Source organism: Hyaena hyaena, unplaced genomic scaffold (genome assembly GCF_003009895.1).
Source record: "Hyaena hyaena isolate Hyena2069 unplaced genomic scaffold, ASM300989v1 scaffold_78, whole genome shotgun sequence".
NCBI lineage: Eukaryota > Metazoa > Chordata > Mammalia > Carnivora > Hyaenidae > Hyaena > Hyaena hyaena.
Window position 1 is genome coordinate 411202 of NW_024080710.1, and position 24633 is coordinate 435834.

At 46.3% G+C, this 24633-nt stretch overlaps 1 protein-coding gene across 4 annotated transcripts in view; it reads right to left on the reverse strand.

Moving 5' to 3' along the window:
- Positions 1-7031: 7031 nt before the first annotated feature.
- MARCHF8 (membrane associated ring-CH-type finger 8) overlaps positions 7032-24633 on the reverse strand; it is a 126938-nt gene continuing 109336 nt past the window's right edge. For 3 of the 4 annotated variants that reach the window (XM_039233739.1, XM_039233741.1, XM_039233740.1), the window contains exons 4-7: positions 12660-12742; positions 9995-10175; positions 7879-8026; positions 7032-7450 (exon numbers count right to left, since the gene is read on the reverse strand). In XM_039233739.1, the coding sequence (XP_039089670.1) occupies positions 7149-7450; positions 7879-8026; positions 9995-10175; positions 12660-12742 (714 nt within the window). In that variant the 3' untranslated portion in view covers positions 7032-7148. Of the gene's footprint in view, positions 7451-7878; positions 8027-9994; positions 10176-11572; positions 12413-12659; positions 12743-24633 lie in introns of all 4 variants that reach the window. The other variant, XM_039233742.1, reaches the window with a different exon arrangement.

Below are 24633 nucleotides of genomic sequence, written 5' to 3' on the forward strand. Positions count from 1 at the left end.
AAAACTGGAAACAGCACACGTCTCTAAGAATATTTATAAAATGGAATATTATTCAGCATAAAACAGGAATGTGCTGACATAGGTGCATAGATGAAACTCAAAATTACTGTGACTTTTTTTTTAAGTGTTTATTTTTGAGACAGAGAGTGAGCAGGGGAGGGGCAGAGAGAGAGGGAGACACAGAATCTGAAGCAGGCTCCAGGCTCTGAGCTGTCAGCACACAGCCCGACATGGGGCTGGAACCCACAAACTGCGAGATCATGACCTGAGCCAAAGTCGGACACTTAACTGACTGAGCCATCCAGGTGTCCCCTGTGCTGACTTAAAGAACCCTTCCACAAGAGTATAAACTGTACGACTCCATTAAAATTAAGTTCTAGGTCAAGCTAAAACCAAAAAAATCAGAACAATGTTTGCTTTGGAGGGTATGGGAACGGGTAAACAGGAAAGGGGCATTAGAATTTTCAGGATTGAGATAATCGTCCACATTTTGATGCAGAACATCTGGTTTGGGGTAATAAAGGTGCATACATTTGCCAAAACTCATCAAATGGCACACTTAAGATTTATGTATACATTCACTGTATGTAAATTTTTCCTAAGAACAAAAAGAACCATAAACAAATGTTGAATTCTAGCTAACAACAGGCAAACTGAAGTAAGTGAAGTATACTTCTGGCTGTAGTTTACTCTGAAATGCATTAAAAAAGTAAGCTGATGGAAGAACAGTGTGATAAACAGATGGAAATATGTGGTAAAGCATATACAGCAAACTGTTAATTGTAGAATCTAAGGTATATGACTTTTCACTATGCAATCATTTAAAATTTTATATTAAAAAATTTCAGGGGCACCTGGGTGGCTCAGTTGGTTAAGTGGCCAACTCTTGATTTGAACTCAGGTCATGATATCACAGTTCGTGGGATCAAGCCCCATGTCAGGCTCTGTGCTGAGCAGAGCCTGCTTAGGATTCTCTTTCTCCCTCACCCTCTGTCCCCGCCCCCTCCCCCCCCTCAATCCCTCTCTCTCTCTCAAAATAAATAAACATTTTTTAGATTTCAGAATAAAATGCTTTAAAAAATTCAAAAACTGCACTTATTTGCCAGTTACATCAAACCCAAATTAATGTTCTTTCATCATAAAAAGCACCTATGATTCAGGGGTGCCTGGGTAGTTCAGTTGGTTAAACGTCTGACTCTTGATTTCTTTTGGCTCAGGTAATGATTTCACAGTTCATGGGTTCGAGCCCCACATCAGGCTCTGCTGACAGTGCAGCCTGCTTGGGATTCTCTGTCTCCCTCTCTTTCTGCCTCTATTCCTACCTCATGTGTACTTTCTTTCCCTCAAAAATGAATAAACAAAAGGGGCACCTTGGTGGCTCAGTCAGTTAAGCAACCAACTCTTGGTTTCAGCTCAGGTCATGATCTTATGGTTCATGGGTCTGAGCTCCACATCAGGGTCTGTGCTGACAGTGTGGAGCCTGCTTAGGATTCCCTCTCCCTGCCACTCTCCTGCTCATTCTTTCTCTCAAAATAAATTAAAAAAAATTTTTTTAATTTAAAGCCCCAAGCTCCTATGATTCAATGTAAAATATACCAAAAAATCCAAGAGAAATGGCCAAAGCATGGAAATCCAGATAAACAGACATGCACAGTAAACAAAAGATGCTCAATCTCATTTATCTAAGAAATGCAAAGTAAAACATCATTGAGAGAAGTGGGAATGACAATCATTTGAGTAACAATTAAAAAACTAACATCCACGTGATACAATGTGAGGAAAGAAGATTAAGATTCTCACAGTGGGAGGATGAGTGAATAATTTTGTAGGTCAGTTTTGCAACTTTTACCCCTGTTTCTACTTCCAGGAATTTATTTTCAGAACTGTCTCTTCCTCACCACAAGTGTGTAAAGATGAATGTCATGGATGTGGATTTCAGCTTTGTTTCTAATATCAAAAGTCAAGTAAGCAACCTAAAAATCTCTGCCCCAAATCCAGCTGTTAGGTGAAAAAGGCAAGATGTGAGGGCATGACTGCAGTAAGCAACACACGTTTCCTATATATTTCAGATATGTAAAAGCATGTGATGCCTTGATTGCATGACTATGGCCCAGAACCCCCTGCTTTCCAGGGACCCAGTGCTTCCTGTTGAAGCCCTTTCCCTGGGAATGGGGCTGTGTTTGATTTTCTGTTCTGGTTTGGTGGGGTTTTGTTTTTTTTTTTATCATGCCGACAGCTTTGTTGTACACTTCCCCTCTCCCCCCACCTTGAATGTTTTGTTTAATTAGACATCTTTCCCAAAGAGAGGCCCGCCACCCCTGGTTATCTGGGAAGTTCTGTTTTAGCACCAAGGGTGATGGATCCTCCTCCTACCAGCCTGACATCCCTAGTAATGAGGAACGGTAAGTCTGCCAATATGTAAATTAATGGGCAAGGCTGTACCTCTGTAAGTTTATTTACATAACAAGAGGCTGGCTGGCAAGGGGTCTGCCCTGACCGAGGAGGAAAGTGCTCCCTGGAAGGCCTGGGGACGGCATTGTCAAGCCTGTGTGCAACCAGCCCCATTTGGCATCTCCGCAACCAAACTCCTCAGATTTAGTGGCTCCGCAAAGCTCCCTCAGGCAGTGCCCTCCCCTCACATTCTCACAAAAGCAGACTCTTCTTTCAGCTCCACTCTCCTCACCCCTCCAGCGAGTGCTCTAGCTCAGGGGTCCCCTTGCTCTCCTCTCCCACAAGCACATACCTGTTCAGCGGTTATGTGGTCCATCCTCCTCCAGAAGCCTCAACAGCTCCAGAAGACTGGCAAGGACACTTGGCAAAACAGCCTCCTGCTCAGCTCCCAGTCTCCCAGTAGGTACTACGGTGCCCTTAGCTGGTGGACGAATTCTCCAGGCTCACCTACGGTACAGTATATACAGGGCAATCCTGGCCTCTCCGTTTTCGCTTCATGCTCACAGGTAAAGGCAGGCGCCCGCCCTCAGTGCTGAAGCCCTGTGGGCCGTTTGCAGGCTCGAGACCCGGATCCACACCACCGCAACACAGGAAGCCCCGCTGGAAGCTGGGAGATGCAGCCAGGCCAAACTATTGCCAGAGATCCTGCTGGCCCTCCGTGGTTCCCCGCTCAGCTAGGCTGTCCTTCAGTAAAGGTTTCAACAGATGAGGCCAGTCAGGCAATAATCAACTGTTCAGTGGTCCCATTAGCATACACATCCTGAACTTGAATCTGGGTTCTCACGGGGAATGGAGTCCAAGTAGAGCCACACACCTGTGTGAGCTCCTGCAGTCTTCAGTCCCACGTTTGCACACTCTTCTGAACCCACCCCATCCTCGCCATCCACCAGAGTCTGCGGGCATCATCCCCCCCTTGCAGGGACAGGCTGAGGAAAACAGACACCTCCAGAGGTTGCCTGATTTTGTTCCCCAACGTGCAAGCTGGAGGAAATGTGCAAAGGGGATCAGAACCACTGGAATGCCTGCCAATGTTCCCAGCCTTTTTGCAGGAAAATATTTTCAGGGCAAAACTCCTTTTTTAACAGATGTTTTATTGCTGTAATTAGACACCCCGTATATAACACAAACAACCCCCCAGAGAATTATTCAAGTGGTAATACTGAGAAAGAGTGAACATACACAAAAGGATACAAAAACAGACATTTAGAGAACTAGAAAGTTTCCAAGTTAAGAAAATCTTCCAACGTGAAGTGCCTTTTAGAAACTACACCACACATGCCAGTGTAAATTTGGTTTTTATTAACAATCAGCTTTCTATAAACATTGCATCTAAATAGGTAAATAGCTGCACAACTTAATTACTTCCAAAACAAAGATAAGTGCTTTTATTTCCCTATGTTTCGGTCTTTCCTTGGGCTGGAGAGGGAAGCTGCATGTTTTAAATCAGATCCAGAAGGGAAGGTATTCAAAGAGTGTCTTTGCATCAGGTCAAATGCACAGCATCGTGGACCCTGGCCCTGCTGTTCGCAGGCCTCGGCTGGCCTTGCAGCCGACCCACCAGGCAGCAGGAGCAGCCCTAACTGTGCGGGCACTGCCTGGGGCCTGCACATCTGGGGCCACGGAGGGGACGCGGGCAAGGCTGAAAACTAGACCCATAAGACTGAAAACAGTGGAAGGAGGCAAAAAAGGCGGAGACAATAGAGGCCTGGAGCAGGATGAGAGCTTTTTAGTTTCCAGGAATTCTTAAAATCAACTCGGGCACAAAAAAAACAAGTTACTGCTGGCGGCCAAAGGCAGAAGCCCTGGAGCCATACTGTAACTTTTAGGGAAGCAGAGGCCAAATCAGAGAGGGCTAGCTGGCAACACCAGAGGCCACTTCCCTCTCCCCCTTGCCTGGCCTCCAAGTACCAGCCCTCCTGGCCCTGAGATTCACAGGCTCATCCCTCATTTGTGGTTCAGCCAAGTGCCATCTTCCCACAAAGCCAGGTACAGAATGGGGGGAACCTGGGGAATAAATAACCCCCAAAGAACTAACAAGTGGGCAAGCTGATGTGGATTAAAGGTACACCTGGCGGATCCGCTTCTCCCACTAGATGGCAGCACAGCACCACCTTTCCAGGGCTTCTGGCTTCCAAGTTCAGATTGTGGGAATTACAGCTGAGACTAAGAAGAGGGTCAGAGGAGCTCAACTAGAACCTGCAAGAAAAAAGAAAGGCAAGGGGGCATCTGTGTGCCATCCCAGGACAGGAAAGAAGAATGTGGAATGGGCAGTCCCCAGGCAAAAGGCTTTTAGGAGCTTAGTGGAGGTGAGGAGATGGTGTTGGGCCTTCCTAAAAAGAAGTAAGGGTTTCACATGAGAACCCGGTCAGGCATGGGAACACCACAGCAGTCACGGTTATAAAGGTACCTTGCCCTATGGGGTGCCAGCCATGGTGGGTGGGCGGCCCAGCAGCTATTCCTAAAGCACACTCTCCTATCTGCATGAAGTCTCAGTGAATTTCAGCTTCAGCATAAGGGGCTCCACCAGGAGAGAGGGGAAAGACTCTCACTAGGAAATCGATCCCCATCTTTGATTGGGACTACTCCTCTGCTGTAAGAAGACGGCAGGGACAAGAGGCCTTGCCTGGGCAGTTTCTAAGGGGCAGCAGTGGCAAGGCTGACCAGGGCTCGGCTCCCGTGAGACAGTGTAGCGCTGCCTGGAGTCCCCAGGCTGAGGAGGGGTGTGGGTAATTGCACTTTGGGGCACAGTGAACACAGGCACGGACTGGATGCGGCCTGAGAGACAGAGAGAGACAGAGAGAGCAGGCTGACCTATTTTCAGGGGTTGGCTGCGGCTGGAGAGTGCCTGCCCGGCCAGAGGAAGGCCACGGCACAGCAGCTCCTCAGACCAGGATCCGTGACCCTGATGAGTCAGACTGTGGGTGGGAGGAGGCGGCAGGGCAAAGCCCGCTACCACACGCCCTTCCCAGAGCTTAGACACACTTTGGCCTCCTCCTGGCTTTCAAAACTAACCACAGCACTTCCACTCTGGAAGGCAAAGGAATCCTCTTGTTTGTTTCATACTCTTAACAGGACAGGTGGGGCACCTAAGGCTCAGAGGACTGAGGGCAGGACCCTCCCTCCCACCCCCTCTCCTCCCCCACCCCCCAGGCAGCCTTCCCCTTATAAGAGGCTCTGCAGAGGCCAGTATCTGGGCATACTCATGTCACATGCAGACCTTCTTGGCCTAATTTTTCTGGAGATGACTCTTATCTGGTGCAGAGAAACTGGTTTTTAAAAACAGAATTTTAAGCAGACTTTTTAAAGGGACAAAGGCCATTTGATGGTAGTGATTTTGGTTTTGTCTTATGAAATTGGTACAGGAGATAATCCCTGATGACAGAATGAACGGATTACAGGGCCAGGGGCCCCTAAAGGATCCTCTCTGTCCAGTCCAGTTAAGGCGATAAATGGGTGGATGTGTGGCTGGGGGCGGTAACACAGTGGGGCCATGGCAGTTTGCTACTTACTCCTGGCCTTTGCCCCAGGGCCAGCCTGTCTGTCACTCTGCCCTGGGCAGTGATCCACAGAGTCTCCCGGGAGAAGCTGTCCAGGGTGGCCGGCGCCCAGGAGCGCCTGCAGTGTGCACACCCCAGTCCAGGGCAGTGCGCGCTCGCTTTCAGTGTGAAGCCAGCACAAACTGGAGAGGTCTGTCCATAAAGGAATCATTTTTAAACATTCAGTTTTGTTCTAATTACTCCCTTCCTTCTGTTTAGATCTCACAAAACCTTCTTTTTCAGTGTTGACAAAAAAGAAATGTTTGGGGCAGGCCTGTGACATAAAGACTTGGCATAGAATAAGCCTGAAACCACAGGAATTATGCTCAAATTGCCATCTGGCGTCCATTAATTCCCATGAAACATTATGAAAAAGCCTCAGGCCTGTTTATCCTGCTTTGTAGCCACAAATTCCTTTTATGGACACAGAGCAGATGTCAGGTTTCTTAGAATATATAAGGCAAAAAGGGTTTTAGATCTATTATAACGTAAAAGAGCTAGATAACCAGGGTCATGAAGGGAAGGCTTCTAAATGAGACGTTCTTTTAAACGTCGATCCCACTGGACACACATACTACAAAATAAAGATTCTCTTTTTGTAAAGTGCTGTTTGCTTAGTGAATGACTCGCCGCCACGCACAGAGCACCACTGCCCCGTCTGCTGCTCGGGAGAAACATCAATGGCAGCATCAGCAGAGGAGCTCATCTCCCCAGACTCTCCTTGGTGAGGAGGGAAGTCCTCCAGCATGACCAGACATTCCCGCACACTCTGTTCCAGGGCAGGGACTGCCGCTGACCGGGAGAGGCAGGGTGCGGAGGCCCCGGTGCCACCCGGCTCCTGTTCTTCCCTCAGGTGTGGCATTTTATTCTCTCACTGCTCGAGGCTTCGTGGGCCAGAACCCAGCCAGCTCCCCATCACAGTGTCACAGGGACTTCCCTTCCCATGGAAGTGCTGGCAGAGGTGGGACCTCGCCATGCACAGCCAATGTGAGGGCTTTCCGGGAGATTCACTACGGAGGGTTTAGAAAAAGAGAAGCCATTAAAAACAGTCACCTGCCTGGTCTATGCTATTAAAGGACATAAGAAAAGGTACACAATTGGCAGTAAACAATTTCCTTCAGCTGTTCGTTGATGTTCAGGAAAACTACACCCTCCACAAAATCAGACGTGAACGATTTCGGTTCCAGTGTCTTCAGGTTCTGTCCAACAAGAAGAGTTTGTGTCGGAATGACAGGTTCCAGGTCCATCTTTATTTTCGAAGTTGGGCTCTGTTAGTGCAGATTTCTCAAAAATATTTTTGTTTGTCTCTGGACAGTTTTGAACATAGATTACTCTGTTATAAGCCTTGAGTCTCTTCCATAATTGTACGTACACTTTGCACTGAACATACATAAAAAGAAGTCCACCAGTAAACCCGATGGCCACAACCACCAATTTAGTCCAAAAAGGCCACTCTAGGATTCCTGGAAGGGAAAAACCCAGTTAGTCTATCAGCAGATCTAATTTAATATCTGAAGTAAATAAAACACAACTTCTGACCTTCCCAAAACCAATGGATTCTTCACTCATCAAATCTTGCTTCATCAAAGCTGGGGTGGCAGAGGGTGTCCACTCTCTCTCATCCTGGTGCTCTTCCAGGAAACAGTCTGCAGAGATTCTCTCTCCCCCTGATTTGATCTAGTCTGACTGGGTTTTTTAAAACTACTCACCACAGCAAGGGAAACATCCAAAAAGGACGCTCGGTACTTCATAATTGATGCCCCCCACTCCAGAAACCCAGACATTTGAAGTCTGACTTAAAAACCAATCTGGAGTAACACTCCAATCCCATGACCCTAGTGTGTTACCCAGGGTCTCCGCACTGAGCTCACCTGTCACTCTGAGCACATACCTGTTGCCTGTCCATGTTTGATCTCCTCAGTGGTACGGTCGATGAGCACGTACAAGGACCAGACCACACAGGTGATGGCGATGACATGAAACGTCACTGAGCACATGATCTTCCTGCGCTCGCTGGCCGTCATCTGCAGCTTCTCCCACTGGAAAGACAACACACAGAGCATGAGGTGTGGGCCCCCAAATGTAAAGGGCCACAATGAAGGTGACAGCATTGTAGATGGGTAAGACTGGCTGTTCCCCCCCTCCCCTTCCCCCAAACTAGATGAACTTCTTCAAATACTAAGTCATTCTCTTGAAACCACTTGGCTTCAACCAGGTACCAGGCACTGGTATTCTGTCGACAGCCAACTTTTTATGCAATGAAAAGAAGCTGGGATCAAGATGAGCTATGAACCACAACCAGCAGTCAATCCTTTTGTCTGCTTATTCTTGCAGGCAGACACCTAATGGCTAGCTAAAGGACTCTAGGTTTCGGTCCTGATGAAAACAGCGTGTTGGCCCCAGACCCGGGTGGTACACATGAGACCTCCCTGCCTTGCTGACTGGCATGGGCGAGGGGAAGAGGGTTGATGACGGCCACAACACACTAGCAGATGGTCACACTACATCGTGACGGTGATGGCGGAAGGCGCTCACTCTTTGGTCCTTTGCTACTTTGGCAGCAACAGCTTGAAATCGATGCTAAGAGTTCCTGGTATAAGCAGGCTCTGCCAGTCCCATCTCCTCTAGGAGCTCATTAATTTGCTCCAAATAGCCAGATTTTCTTTTTCATTTACTGCTTTCCGAATCAGAAGAAAACATATAAGGGTAGAGAAAAAGAACAAAGCATAAACACTCTGCATATCCTTGGCCAGCCCTAGTCATAGCCTCTTTCCAGATGGTTCTATAGAGGATAAGCTGCAAGTAGAGCCTCCTAGATTATCTATATTGGCCAAAGTGTTACAAGTCTCACTTGAGAGGCCAGCACAGAGGAGGTATCCAATAAACTATATTATTTTTATGGGGCAAAACATTTTTTAAGTAGTTTGCATCTGTTTTCTCTAACATCCAGATGGCTTTCTGCTGTGGTTTTATACAGTATCTTCATTTGCTTCCCTCCTAAAATGCTTCCCTTCTCCCCGATTTCCTGCTATTTCCCCAGACACACTCAGTTCAAGCCTTTCCCATGGCCCTGAAATGCTCACCCTCACCTTTTCAGTGTATGCTTTCTGTCACAAGACAACGTGACCTCTCTAAACTCCTTTTGCTGTACTCCAAATCCTACTGCTCCTTCAAGAACAGTTTCAACCCCCAAACATTCTGGGAAGCTACCAGCACTCCCCTCCCGCAGCGGTCTAGCTCACAACCAATGCTTCCTCCCTTGAACTGTCGGACGTGCTCTGCCGCGACTTAATCTGCAGTCAGTTGGCGCTGTCGGGTGTTTTAGTTGATTATGTGATTCTCCTTGAATTTACATATTAAAACTTAAAAACAAGTCTTTCATCCTTCCAAATGATACCTTGTATGCTGGGCATATAGAGAAACACACTGAAAACCATTTATACAGGCGGCACCTGCTAGACTAGCTCGCTCAGAGGGGCAGTGACCTGGGGCCTGAAGAGAGGTGCGTCACACGTAAGGCCTATGGTTCCTTTCTTTTCCCACCCGCCCTCACCTTACCAACTAGCAAATATTTATCACAGTATCTACAAATAAATTTACTATGTCACTCTGTGCTCTGTCAGGGAGGGATACTAATCAATGTCTGATGTACAGTCCTACTCAGAGGCAAGACATGAACAGTTAACATGTACCAAGTTAACTGCTAAGATGTCACAAAACAGTCTGTGGTCAAGGGCCAAATGACTGACACTGACAAGCAAGCAGACTTAGTCTGACAGAGAAACACATTAGGACTGAATGGTCAGAAAGAGCTTCTTGAGAGGAGGGGGAGCAGGAAATCAGAAACGGAAACGATGACCTCTGTAGCATGAATGTATGCACAGCCCCCACTTCTTACAGAAATGAACACAAGCGAGCTATGGCTTCATCTAGTCCAAGGTGCTAATTCTTGCAGGGCCCTCACTTCAGCAAGGCAAGAGCACTTCTGAACGTGTCCTCACACATACTTTTCTCAAAGGCTTCAGCTTGACCTCCATGATGAACTCGTACTTGCAGAGCTCACAGCAGCGTGTGTCGGAGCTCTTGATCCACTGCTGCAGGCAGGTCTGGTGCACGAAGTGGAGGCTCCCTGTGCAGTGGCAGGGGGTGATCAGAGGGCTCTCGTCATCCCCTTCACAGTGGCAGATCCTGCGGCAAAAGGAAGGCCAGTCAATACCAGGAGGACCATGACAGGGGAAGAGGACGCTTCAGGGGAAGGTCAATCCTCCCCCCCAACCCAAAGAAAACATTCAGCGACAAACATCACAGAAACGACTACAAGCACAAAAACACACAAACACGGATGAGAACGATTACTACAAGCTAAGAACTTCTAGCTTACCGCACCAACATGGAAAGTCTGGATGGCATTTGGCATCAGAGAGGAAAAAATGATGTAAGAAATGACAAAGCAGTCATTTTGGTAAGACAAGAATTTCACTGAAAGACGAATTTAAGGCAACATGGAAGCATCTTTCAGAACATGCTAAAATGATTAGGGGAAATCTTCTGTGTAAAACCAAACCAGGACTCCACCTTCCAAAATTACCGGTGACTTAAAAAGATGATAAATGTGCTTTTTAGCTATAATCATGAATTTCACCTTCACACACAACTACATGCCTCCGTCCTCTATCAGAGAGAAAACACAGAACCTCTCTTGGGCCCAAGAAACGCATTAAAGGGGCTTCAATTTTATTTCTTTCTTGAGGAAATGAGAATTTTAAATTATTCATGACCTCTAAGGGTATGTGCAAGAGGATGTAGCTACTAACCTCAAGGAACTTAGACTTTTTCAGCAGCTGGAGAGCAGGTAGGGACACCTGGCCTGGAGGGAGCCAGGTCCTGGCCCTGGCCCGGCTGCCAGCTCTTTGTTTCTGTGAGCGGGGTTTTGGAGCCAACTGTTAGAAATGTATCAGCTGGCATGGCGGAGGGGCGCCTAGGGAAAGCCTGGAATGGGGAAAGCATGAGCCTGGTGACAAAAAGCAAATTCTGAAAGATTCTGGAGGCTAGACAAGGATGCTGCACATGGGAAGACAAAGGGCGGAAGTGGAGAAAGGACCTGGGCAGAGGTGGCTGCAGCCAGGTTAAAAAGAAGGAAGGAAGATGCTGCTGGGGAACGGCCTCTTCCCATGCACACTGTGTTGCAAGTGGAATAAAAGGTAAACACGAGGCTGGGAGGGGCAGCCAATGCTTAAAGTCTAGATCATCAAGCTGGAAAACTGTAGATACTATTTTTCTTTCTTCCAATTTCCTTATGCAAAGTCTACTTAGTTTTGGTTGAGAAGAGTCAGCTTGGCCTTTAATATGTGTAGCTTCTTCCTCTTTTATCATCTGTGAAACTATCCTGGGACCCATGGCATAGAAATTGGTATCAATTTTGGTATTGATATCTACTCCATTCTTCTGGAGAAAACTATTAACCCACAATTGTCTAAAACCACCCATTACTTCATTTTCCTGAAACTTCACATATTAAAGCAAGAGGAGGCCACAGAAGTATGAGGAGCAGAGATTGCCAGAATGATGGTTCTTGGCAAACCAACCTGCAGGCATCCCCTGATGTGGACACAGGAGATATGGGGGGGCATTTTTCAGAGGGGGGAGAAGGACAATCCAGGTCACTGTCCTTCTCCACTGAACAGAGGGGTGCCCGCAGGACCTTGTTCTTCCATTTTGCAGATGTGCTGTCCTCAAAGACATCGTCGTCTCCCATTTCATCGGAGCAGAAGCCCACGCTCCCTGCCAGCCCGCTGGAGGACTTGGCGGTGTGCAGAGGGGCGGCACAGCACTCCAGCTCATGGAACCCGTGCAGGCTGCTGGCGCTTGAGCCGTGCGAGAGCGAGAACAGGTACCGGAGCAGTCGCCGGCTCCTAGACACAGCTTCAGCATCCGCTCTCTCTTCCAAAAGAGGAACGTGCACGCCCCCCTTGCCAGCTTCCACCTCTGAGGCAGCCGAATGATTGGCAGAAAGGGATGAAACACAAGAATGTTTGGAATTGCCCAGAGGTTTGCGATGCAGCGATCTTTTCTCCTTCTGATGGAACCTGTTAATTCTGAGACCCGAATCTTGAGGGAGTATCAATTTCCCTTCGGAGCAAGTTCTTTCCACATAGTCAAAACTTTCCAAAGCATCCTGGGCCTTCTCACCCACATCATTTAGGGATTTTGAGAACTTTAGTGTTCTTCTGGCTTTGGTATTGTCAGCAGGCTTCAAGGCCTGGGTCCATTCTGAACCACAGGAATTTCTCTTTGACAATGTGTCTTTACAGATAACTGTCACAGTGAGCCCTTGTGTCAGAGAACTCTGGCATTGAGGAGCTTTCAAGACAACGGCAGAATGCACGGGACTTTGGTGACAACACTCAGAACACACTGCACTGGAACTGCATGCAGAGAACAGTGGAATAAAAGCACAGAAAGTAAAAACAATCTTAAAAGAGAATAGACATCAAAGTGAAGAAATGAGACTCATGTAGTAACTTAGTGAGCAAATAGCACATAAAATTGGGCCAGCTGTTTAGAGCAGAGGCATACTGACCAAGCAAATGGAAAATTGAGAAACCTACAGGCACTAGTGCTTATTTCTGGGATGTCACGTGAACCACGGCAACATCTGAAGCCCAGCATTACCTGCAGATGTCCTGATTGGATGGTGTGACAGAAGTGCGAGAGAAGGCGGACACGGGTGCCGACGCCAACGAAGAACCCCCAGCCTGCAATGACACACCTCCAGTCAGTTTCAGAGGAAAGAGCAAAGGGGACGGTGAACATGATCCCCTTCTGAATAGCAATGGGCAGACAATCTAAGAACATATGCCCTTCTCTACTGTTTGGTGAAAAACGTCCATTAGGTCCCTATGAGCTGAGACCAAACAAATCAAACAGCACTCTTTTCTTATATGTGGGTCTAAGTATAGCCAAGAAATATTTGAGACTCCAGAGCAGTAATACCAGTCTCCTGCAGATTCAGTGGTCCTTTATTTCCTGAGCATCTAAATTTACTTAGTTCATACATAAGTGAAGAAACCAAGTACTAGACAGAGGGGTGCCTGGTTGGTTCAGTAGGTAGAGCATGTGACTCTTAATCTCAGGGTTTTTGAGTTCAAGCCCTAGGCTGGGCATGGGGGGGGGGGGGGGGGAAGGGAGGAAGGAAGGAAGAAACCAAGCACTAGATGGTATATGTAAATGCAAAAGCAATGTGAGGCACCATCCCTGGCAATGCCCGTCTTCCCCACCTGGCACTCTTTAACCTGGCTCCGGGGATAAGGCTGTGAGTGCTCTCTACTACTCACCTCACACTGGGTCCATGAAACCTTGCTGTCCTATCAAGAGCTCTTTACACAAAAAAGACACTAGCTAACCACAGAGCCACCAATCCATAACTCAATCCAGGGCTCAGGAGGCGGCTGAGCACAGAAGGCTCCCAAGGGCTCTAATCATGGGGTTGGGAATTGAGAACAATAATCAAGAAAATTTAAATTTGAAATAATGTATAGGAAAGAGTCATGGCATAGAGCAGGAGTCCTGAGGTGTTGTGAATAAGCCGAAGTGAGAGAAGAGCTCTAGGAGGGTGAGGAAGCACCACAATAAGAAGAAAAGTGGAAGGAGAGGAACAAGGGTAAAGGGTGTACCTGAGCGGAGGAAGCAGAGCCACTGCTAATGGTCCCCCAGCCTCCTACAACCTCTGTGGCATCCTTGCCTCCTCTAGACTTAGATTCCTGCGTTCCTACAGCCCGCAGAGCACCATATACATTCATATAAATGTGTTCCTCCCTCCTAAGACAGTCAGCCTCAGTGAGCATGTGCCCCCACATAACCTCAACAGCCACATGAAAACAGTACTATGAGTCTGTTTTCTGCTTACCAAGAGCAAGCCCACGTCACCTCCCTACCTTCCTCAGGCCCCCTCAATTAGCCTTCAGTCCTGCTCCTTAATTTGAGGAGCCCCACTTTGACCCACAATTCCCTGGCTGAGACCTAGCCTCCACTCTTGCTAAGTGCAATCTCTGTGGGCATGCTTTTATCCTGGCACTCAAGTTATAGAGCTCCTGACACGGTCCAGCCACCAAGACAAGCGGCACCACTGTCCAAAAGCTCTCCCATCTGCCCTCTCCAGCAAATGCACCCACCCGGAGAGAGCCAGGACTGGCGCTCTGAGGGCTCCAATGGGCCACTATTCCTGCTCCCCAGCATGAGAATTAAACGTCACTTCAAATCCAGCTCAGACTGAAACCTGGTCCAAGAAGTTACGTGATGCCATACTGCATGTGTATGCTAAAATCATGCAGTGTTACTCAGCTAGCACATCTTCTGAGTCACCAAAGAATCCACATGTTCTAACTACATGTGGAAAGCATTCAGCGTCCTGGGAGGAGATGGGTCTCAGACAGGAAGCTGAAATGAAGAGAAAATGGCCTCTCATTCCTGTTCTGAATTCCAAGTGACCCATGTCCAAAGGGGAAGTCTGGGGAGGTGATCACGTCATTACACTCCCGCAATGGGTGAGTGCTTGGAGGCAGGAGCAAAGAGCCTCGGGGCAGAAGAAGGCCTGCCCCACGTAGGCAGCCAGACAGTCCACACACACAACAGGACCTGGGATCATTCCCCACGAGTTTCGTGTCTCAGGTGGACCCCTGGGAACTCACACAGTCACGTCTGGACTTACAGCAGAGTGTCACGCCTGTGAGACGGTGGCAGTGGACCCAAGACCCTAGTCTGCTTCTCTGGGAAACAGGAGCAGGTTCGGCATCCTCTGTCTGGGCCCCTGTCCTCAGTTCATCCTCCGCAATCGCACAAGAAACATCCCAAGACGCTTCTCAGCAGGTAATGTCCAAACCTCAACAAGCCTCCCAATTACAGAGGAAAATTTTCTCTTCTTATTAGATCATGATGTTTCAAGGAAATTTTAAAAACCTACTTACTGCTGTTTTATATAAATACAAACCAACAAATACCTTATGCTGGCTGACTCCTTCTCCAGCAAGAGTGAGAAAAGTAGCAAGATTTGTGGGCCATCGGAGCTCCCCTAAGGGACTCCTGCTGTTACCAGCTAAAAAGGAGCATCTGTTGAAGCTCAGGACAGCCTATATGTAAAATGGTCACCAAAACAGAGCGTCAACAACTTGACAGAGCTTAACTTGTTGCTGGTATCAAGCTGAGTTAATATATGTCAACCTACCAATGAGGATTTAAAAGACTGAACTGATCATCAACAGCAAGGAAAAAAGAAGGCTACAAATACAGTTCAAATACAGCGCCAGCATCCAACTGAGGGAGTCAAGGTAAGTCAAGAGGCTGGCAGTCCCCTCAGAGGCCCGGACCACTGGACAGCTCTTTCACTCTTCCTGAGGCAGCGGGCAGGTGGCATGGGGGAGCCTATGGGGCAACAGTACTCACCTTAAGGGAAAAGGAGAACACCCTTTCTCCTCCACAAGATCAGACCATACAGGACTGCTGTTGATAAAAGTACGTGTAAATGTTCATAATAAGAAAATTATGTGTCAACAAAATTAAAGCCCCGTGCTCCTGAAGTTCTCAGTCGGTCCTCAAACAAGAGACTTTGTGGTCATGGAAAGGAATGTAAAGCAGCTTCCCGGCAGTGATGACCTGCCCACGAGAACATGCCCCTCGTGAAGGACCTCCTGCATCCACCCTTGGAAGAGAAGAGGAAGCACAAGAAGTGCCTGGTGCAGAGCCCCAGCTCCTACTTCCTGGTGAAGTGCCCAGGGTGCTTCACCCACGTGCAAAGTGGTGGTGTATGTGGGCTGCTCCACTGTCCTTTGTCACTGTCCTTTGTCACCCCATAGGAGGAACAGCAAGGCTCACAGAAGGACGCTCCTTCAGACGGAAGCGGCACTAAAAGCACCCTGAATCAATATGAATGGGAAACTAGCCCAGTAAACAGATTTTGGAGAAAGAAAAGAAAGAAAGAAAGAATGTAAAGCAACCTCACTACAAAAAAATTTTCATAAAAATCCCCTATTCTTAAGATGTCATAATCAATTACACAAAATAAACCTCTGGATTACATAGAGATCCCATTCCCAGTTGATTTTATTTCTTAGGAATGACAACTTTAGACACTTTGTTTTGCACTACCAAGTCACTCAGTGGTTGCCTTTCCCTACCAAAACGGAATGTTTTATTTTTTTAATTCATTTTTTAAATTTAAAAAAACTTTACATTTATTTATTTTTGAGGGACAGAGAGAGACAGCACAAGTCAGGGAGGGGCAGAGAGAGAATGAGACACAGAATCCGAAGCAGGCTCCAGGCCCTGATCTGTCAGCACAGAGCCTGAGGTGGGGGTTGAACTCACAAACTGTGAGATCATGACCTGAGCCGAAGTCGGACACTTAACCAAATGAGCCACCGAGGGGCCCCAAAACTCACTGTTTTAAATGATTTTATCAAGGCTGCCAAAAACAACCAAAAGAAAGCTTCTCATATAGCCTTGGTAGAAGCTGGCATTTCATTTTCCCTGTTTCTTTTTGCTAGAACTTACTGCCATTCAAAGGGCTATCATAATAGACTCACTGAGTACATTTCTCAGTCCATGGAAGAAACTTACCAATTTTACATCAGAGGGACTTTCTCTCTGCAGACACCAGCTGTACCTTCCTGGCTCCCCTGCTTCACTTCCTTCCCATGCTCCTTCCACTAGGTTACTTCCCAAGCCCCCTCTCTGCCACCTCCTCTTCCTTCTCAGCTGCAAACCCCCATTGGGCCTTCTTTTATCAGCAAAGTTTCTTTTAAACATCTGGGGTCTCAGACTCCTAACAAAACTAAATTCACCCTCTGATTTACATCAACAGGTACAGGGCCACAAGAAATGGTCTGGCTGGGTTTATGTGCTTTTTTTTTTAAGTTTTTAAATTTATTTTTGAGGCAGAGAGTAGAAGAATGGCAGAGAGAGAGGGAAAGTAAGAGGGAGAGAGAGAGAGAATCCCAAGGTAGGGGATGTGGGGAGAGAATCTGCTGTTAGCACAGAATCCAATTTGGGACTCAATCCCACAAACTGTGGGACCACGACCTGAGCCGAGATCAAGAGTCAGACGCTTAACTGACTGGGCCTCTAGGTTCATTTGCTTTTAAGCCAGGAGCAATTTGAAGAAAGACTGGATAAGGAGGGTAAGAGACAAGTAGAGGCCCTATTTATAACTGACCTCAAACGTAACAGAAAAAATGGGGCAAGTACAGATGGCTCTTAAAACATAAAAGATGCTTACCCTCTCTTACAGTGAGAAATACAAATTAAAACTACAACATGATATACTATCAACAACAAAAGTCTGTTTGTTTTTTTAAATCACATAAGACCCGTGTTGGCAAAAGTGTGGGAAGATGGTCATGCTTATACACCGCCGGTGGGAAAGCAAACCACTAAACTTCACAAGATGGCAGTCTGGCAATTAGTTTCTAAATTACAAATGCACGTTCACCTGGTCCCAGCAATTGTCCGCTCAGGAATCCATCCTCACACATATACACAGAGAAGTTTGTTCAGCATTGTTTGTGGGAGCAATTGCCTGGCATAACCTCAGTGCTTGTGGGCTTGGAGCTGAGTCCGTGCTGGGACAGCAACAGAAAGGTGGTCATTAAAGGAAGGGAAAGCCTGTTAGCTTATCCTGGGTACAAGGAGGGAACGAGCAGAAGGGAGAGCCATGCCCTGTGTGTGGGCCTGTGCAGACCATTTACCAGGGGAAAGGTGCACACTCTGAGGCTCCTAACAGTGGTTTGCTCTGAAATGTGGAAGGAGACCAGGGACTCTGGGCAGGAGAAACAAGTACTTCAGTGGAGACCCTTCCCAACCATTACACCACTTCTACCATCAACAGGTTTTCCTAACCACAAATTGATTTGAAAAAAAAAAAATTATTTATTTATAAATAAAAAATTTTTTAAATTTATTTCTGAGAGAGAAAGAGAGAGAGACAGCATGAGCAGGAGAGGGTCAGAGAGAGAGGGAGACACAGAATCTGAAGCAGGCTCCAGGCTCTGAGCTGTCAGCACAGAGCCCGACGCGGGGCTCGAACCCACGAACCGTGAGATCACAACCTGAGCTGAAGTTGGACACTCAACCGACTGAGCCACCCAGGGACCCCACAAATTGATTTTTAAAAAGTAACATGTGATTAAAAGTTTAAGAAGTAAAATAAACACTACATAAGCACAACCAACTGTAACGATTTCCAACTCTGGGAAAACCAGTAAAGAAAGTGATCTAGTGAGTCATAATCTACCTTTTTAAAAAATGAAATAAAACAGAAGATGTCAGAATGCATCTGACATCATAAGGATGAAGTCTTTTGGAGGAAATTTTTCTTTCAGTTGTGTTTGTGAGTGAACTGAGTTTCAATGTAAAAACTATTTCTTACCAAGGATCATGGTCAAAATAATTTGAAAGTCATTACACTGCTGTATTGTCACAAATACAAAATATCAAGTTAGAGGAGAAGATGGGTAAATCAAGAAAGCATATTGCACTGTCAGCACAGAGATTTCAGCGGTGACAGCTCTGACAGCACCCGAGAGAGAAGGGCTTTCCTCTACGAGGACAGCAATTTGCCAGCTGTGTTAGGTTTCTACTGCTGTGTAAACCACAAACTTAGTGGCTTAACACTACACGGATTTATAATCTGGCACACAGTGTGACGGGATCCTCTGCTCAGGGCCTCCCTCCTTTCTGGAGGCTCTCGGGGAAGAAAACACTCCGCATTCATTCATTGTTGGCAGGATCCAGTTCCTTGAAGGCTGTCCTAGCCAGGGGCCACCTGCACACCCCGCCAATCCCTCCCCATGTTCAAGCCCATTCTTACTTCTAATCTCTCATGTCCTTCTTCTGCCACCAGCCAAAGAAAGTGCTCTGCTTTTAAGAGCTCACATGATTCCACTCATACAACATAACATCATGGGAATGACGTCTCATCACAGTCATGGGTTCTGGACATCAGGATGGGGCATTTTAGAAACCGTGCTTACCAGATCAGCTTACATTTCCTGTTGCTCAGTACATTACTAAAGGCTACTGCCCATCCTCACTCCCTCCCAAATCAAGAGATAATAATCTGCTCCTTACTGCCACCTCAGCAGGCCTGACTTCACGTCAATAAGGCCAAATAAAGTCTAACTTGGTGTTTAGACACTACAGTACAGATTAAGACTGCATTTCAGCAAACTTTCTGCTTAGTACAGAAGTTGCTCTGTGAAAACAAATGCTTCCTTATAAAAGACTCTGATTTCTATACATAAGTACCCAGTTGTATTCAACTGCAAAATGAGCTACAATTGAAGGAGAGGCCAGTTCTGTGGCTGCTCTAATACATGTTGACTCTTGATGAAATGCTGTGCCAAGAACAAGCTTTTACAATTACAATTAATTAAAACTGACCACTAAAAAAGTAAATATAGAATATATACAACATAGAATTCATGGAGGAGAGTGCATATGCATACTAAAAAACTACTGAATTCCAAAATCAGTTCCATTATAAATGACCCTCAGCATTGCCTGGCAAGCAGCACCAACACTAAATTCTTTTCTTTGGTGGCCTTTTACAAAGAGTTAGAATTACGTGACGACTACTACATCCCAGCACAAAGAGGGGAATATATCACAGTACTGTTAGAGGTAAAGCAACAGCTGAAGGGACTTTCTCATGGCTCATCTTCTAGAGCAGGCTTTCAGCTACTGTTGGGAACCTTACAAATATAGCTTGTTTTCCATAAACTACACTGATGGCAATGATTTCTGAGCAAAGATGGCTTCACATTCCCAGGACATGCAAGTGTAACCATATAGAGATCCAAAATCATGGTGTTGAGTCACCCAGCACTCCACCCTCCCCCCTTGCTCCTCCTGGGGATGCCCCAACCCCTCACCCCACATGACTGGCCCCACTGGATTGCTCCTTGAAAAGGGCTTTTTACTACCCTTGTTACCCTGGTTCAATTCTTTCATAGCAGTTATCAAGGTTCATAAAAAGATATTTCTGTAATAATATCCTAATGCAGAAGCTGCTGCTGTTGAGCCTAGTGTAGTGCTGGCACACAGTAGGTGTCCAAGTACACCTGAATGAATAAAACAAGTACACTCCGGAGTGACTGGCTATTCATAGGTGTAAAACAGGTTCTCAAACTTGTTGATCTTAGGACCCTTCTACGCTCCAAAAAATTACTGAGGTCCACAAAGAGTTTGTGTTTATGTGGGTTACATCCATCAATCTCTACTACATTAAAAAACTTTAAAACACAAGGCCTGAGAGAAGAGGCCATCTCATGTGCTGAATGCTCCACTGTACATTCATGAGAGAGTAAGAGTGAAAAGGCAAATAAATAACCTGCTGGTGTTATTACGACACTGGTAACGTTGCCCTTCCCCCCACAAGAAGACTGAGAACCAAGGTTTGAAAAACACTGTAGACCAAGTGTTAGCCAAAAACTAAACCGTAACCAGTCAGAAGAAAAAAAAAAATGAAAATACAGTCTCTGCAAAAGGGGAGCCAACAGCAAACACTGACCGTGGCGCTCCATCAGGATCCAGAGTGAGGCTATGCCGTGTTGGTGATGCCACTCAACTCCTCCAAGTCACTCCTGCACTCCTGCTACAGGAAAGTTAAGTATCTTGTTTTTGGGATAAGCGTTTTCCTCAGAATAAATTAAGAAAGGCACATTTTGCCTTATACTTAACCTGTAAGTCTGAGCAACCTAAGTCTATCACTGGTCAAATTTGTATTCAGAAACACAGAGAAGCAGACACTGGTCTTGACAACCATACCACAGTGTGTGGCCTCCCTCCTGGGGCTGTATTTACATCTACACATGACATTCTGCTATAACTCATTCCTATCTGATGGCAGCCCAAACCAGAAAATATTCGAAAGATCTAGGAGAGTCAGTGCTTAAATTCACTGAAATGTGCTTGCCAAAAAACAGAACAGCAAAAATTTTAAGTGCTTGTTAAACATGTCTAGTCTGACTTCCACCGAGGAATATTTGATCATCCAGAGGCACATATGCTCATGGTGTCTGAATAAAATTATGCAGAGCTCTAAAACAGTCTACTAGGTACCAGCCTTTAGCAAATGTCAGAGCCTAATAAGACTAACTGCCTGGCTGCAGAAAGGACAGTATCCATCCTCCAGCCTTCATGATATAGGTCTAGCTTATCACTGCCATCTTCCTGTAAGTGCTACCAATCATGAACTTGCTTAAGAAATTGTGTCACCTGGACCAAGCCCAATTCCCAGGGTCAAATGAGAATGCTTCCCTCACCATAAACTAATGCCATCTCTGGGTGCTATGAGAGGCCTGAGCAGAGGCTCCAGAAAGTCCAGCCTTTATGAGGAGCCTGACCTAAGCAAATTCCTGGTAGCTAAAAAAAATTCCAGTGGTGCCTGGGTGGCTCAGCTGGGTAGGCATCGGACTCTTGATTCCAGGTCAGATCATGATCTCACAGTTGGTGGGATGGAGCCTCACACTGGGGGCTCTGTACCAACAGTATGAAGCCGGCCTGGGATTCTCTCTCTCCCTCTCTCTCTGACCCTCCCCTGCTCATGCTTGCCCTCTCTGTTTCTCTTTCTCTCTAAAATAAACATTAAAAAAAAAATTCCAGTGGGACTGCCTGAGTTCAAGCATCCCTCAGGGAATTCCAACCTTCCTCTAAAAGATTTTAGGGCAACGTACAGTGGTCCTCAGAGTAATGCCCCCACCCAACATGGCCCACAGTTTACAGGCACCTGCAACTGGGCAGCTATAATACTCACCACTCCCAGCATATAGGCCTTTCACTTCCATCTCATGTCTGGATTTCCCAAGGAGGGGACAACCAGTTTTTACAGTTTAGTCCCATTCTGGCTGGCTCCTTTTCACTGTTTATGTTCTGCTTTATGTATCTCCTCCTCAGCCACACCTTCCCCCAAGCAGCCTTCTAAACTTTGGTTCTCTGTCATTCTCTACCTCAGCCTCTTGTCTTTTACCTTCATAGTAACTCTCTCTGGCAGGTATTTTATGGAGGTCTGCTTGCTCCTCTCTTCTGTTTGGTTCAGCACTCAAAGCACAGAATTAAGTGTGTGACAAAATCTGAACTCATGTAATCCTCATGTATGCTACACTGGGCCCCCCGTGAGAACACCTCCTGCCGAGTGAGGAGACAGCCTTTATGCAGGGGACAAGTGTGGCACAATTCCCCTGAACAGGCAAGCGTATTACTTCCCCCTGATGTGCCACAAGCAGTCACCACTCTGAGGCTGTACTCCGTACCTCACCACATTCCCTTCACCAGCCCAAGCTCCAAATTAGCCTGGGAGTGATGGCCACCTAACAGGCAGGTGCTGCATATCACATTCCTGCAGCACAGACACCCCCTCCACCCGCCCTTCTCCCCCACCACACAGCTTCCCAAATCCTCTGGTCTATCAGAGTGCTGCTTCACAAAGGGCGGAATCAGAAGTGGTGGGTGACAGACAGAATAAGAGTTTAGGTGACATACTGAAGAATGTATTTTTAATAGCTATGTTTAATTTCAACCAGAAAACTAGCAAATCAAAAACACAATTTCAGACACCATACAATGACACAAAACATAATTAACTACAGTAGGCCCATTCAAAGAAAATGAGTAAGCAAACAGCACAGGTAGTGCATGGGGTGAAGGTGGGGTGTAGATGGCTTATGCCTGGGGAACACTGCTGGTCCACACGATCAAGGAGCCCTCAGCAGGGCAAAGGTCAGGGTGAGGCTGTATGGAGAGTTGCATTCATTCAAGTGCCCCTCTTTCCACAAGCATGTTGGGGGTGAGACGTCCTCCCGCCACCTCAGCTTCTCTAGGCACTCAGTCAACAGAACAGGTCTTTCTGCTACTTCTTTTAAAACATAATGATTTGCTACGCATTGCTACAATATCACCATAAACTCTAAGTGCTTTAAATGAATGAGTTTGCAAGTGGTAAGGACCAGAGCACCTTAGATCTGGCACAACCAAGTAGAGAGTTTGAATCTTATTCTAAATGCAATAAGAAGCCACTGAAGGCTTAATAAGAGAAGCATTAGGATTTTATTTACCTGGTTGCTGGGGTGGTGGCTAATTTAGGAGGTTGCAAGAATTCAAATTCTTAGAAAGCTAATCCAGGAGGCTTGGGCCCAGGAGGTGGCTGTGACAATGGAGAGGAACAATGGGATAGACATAATGTCTAGCACTATGCTATGCAAACATTCTCTCAACAAACGTGTACTAAGCCACTCCAGGGCTCTGGAGTTTTCTGGGTAAACAAAATACAACCCTAGCCTCGTGGAACTTACTTGTGGAGCAAAGGGGCAACAGAAAAAAATCAATAAAAACTCAGGTAGTAATAAGTGTGCTGTTGAAAGTAAAACAGGGAAAGGTGACTAGGGGACCACTTAGGGGGTTAGGATGGGCCACTAGGATGAGATAACAAACTTCATGACAACTTGCACTTGTCATCAATGAATGATACCCACTTAACATCATTACCATTGATACAAAACCAAGTATTGGGTAAAGGCTTTGTGATCAAAACTGCCTAAATGTCCCAATATTCTTCCTTAATTTAATTAACTCTCTAAGAGGATCACACACCTGGATGCCCATTTTAAAAACAGGTGAGCCACATAGCTGCCTCTTACACTTTCCATCTAACTTGTTTCCTTCTTTGTAAGGTGAGTGGTTTCTGAGGCTACAAGAAAATATGGGGTGCCTCCAACAAACACTGAAACACCTCATCACTCTAACACAATCTAGCTGGGACACTAGGAGACAGACATAAGGTTTATTTTTACCTGTTCTCAACCTGTAACTTCAAGTAACTTCAGTTACCAGTAAGCCATAAACTGCTGAAGCATAATGCACACTACAGGTGATTGACTATCCTTAGCACAAACCAGCACTGAATCCAGCTGGAGGCTGAGTCAACAGAAAAAGTCTCCTGAGAGAGACAATGGAGATTCCAGGCAGCATAAAACATGTTTGTGTTCTAACCCTTGTTTGTAGCTTCTATCTCAAAGGTACTAAGTACCCACTCGAGTTTGTCTGCTAGGCTGAAGACAGAATTTTATGTGCCATGGCCTAAAGTAGCCTCCAACAGCAGGCTCATTTTATGAATACTGCAAGAAACAAACTGCAGTCTCAAAAACAAAGTTACCTTTCAGAGCAGTCCTGTCCTCCCTCCCACAGTACAGTGTAACTGGTTCATGCCTAACAACTCCAAATTACACAACTTTCTTATTACAGAGGGGTACATTTTGCAACAAAATTTCACATTGATGGTTCATTGGGAAGTAATGTGTGCACACACCCCATCCTGAAAATTTCCTCTGACCCCAGCTCAGTGTGCAGAAACTCCTGCTTTGAAAATGGAAGAGGCCCACATCTTCTTGGCCCTATGCTGTGGCAGAAAACTGAGGCTTTCACAGTTCTCCTGTTTCTAAAAGTGTTAAAGTGTGGAGCTAAAACTACTTTTTAAGAATATTCCAACCCCGCCCACAGGAAAGCTCCATGTCAGAAGCCATGTTTGTTTTGTTCATCATCTTATGCCAGCACCAAGCTCAGAGCCTGGCATAAAGACCACATAATAAAAATGTGTGCGAGA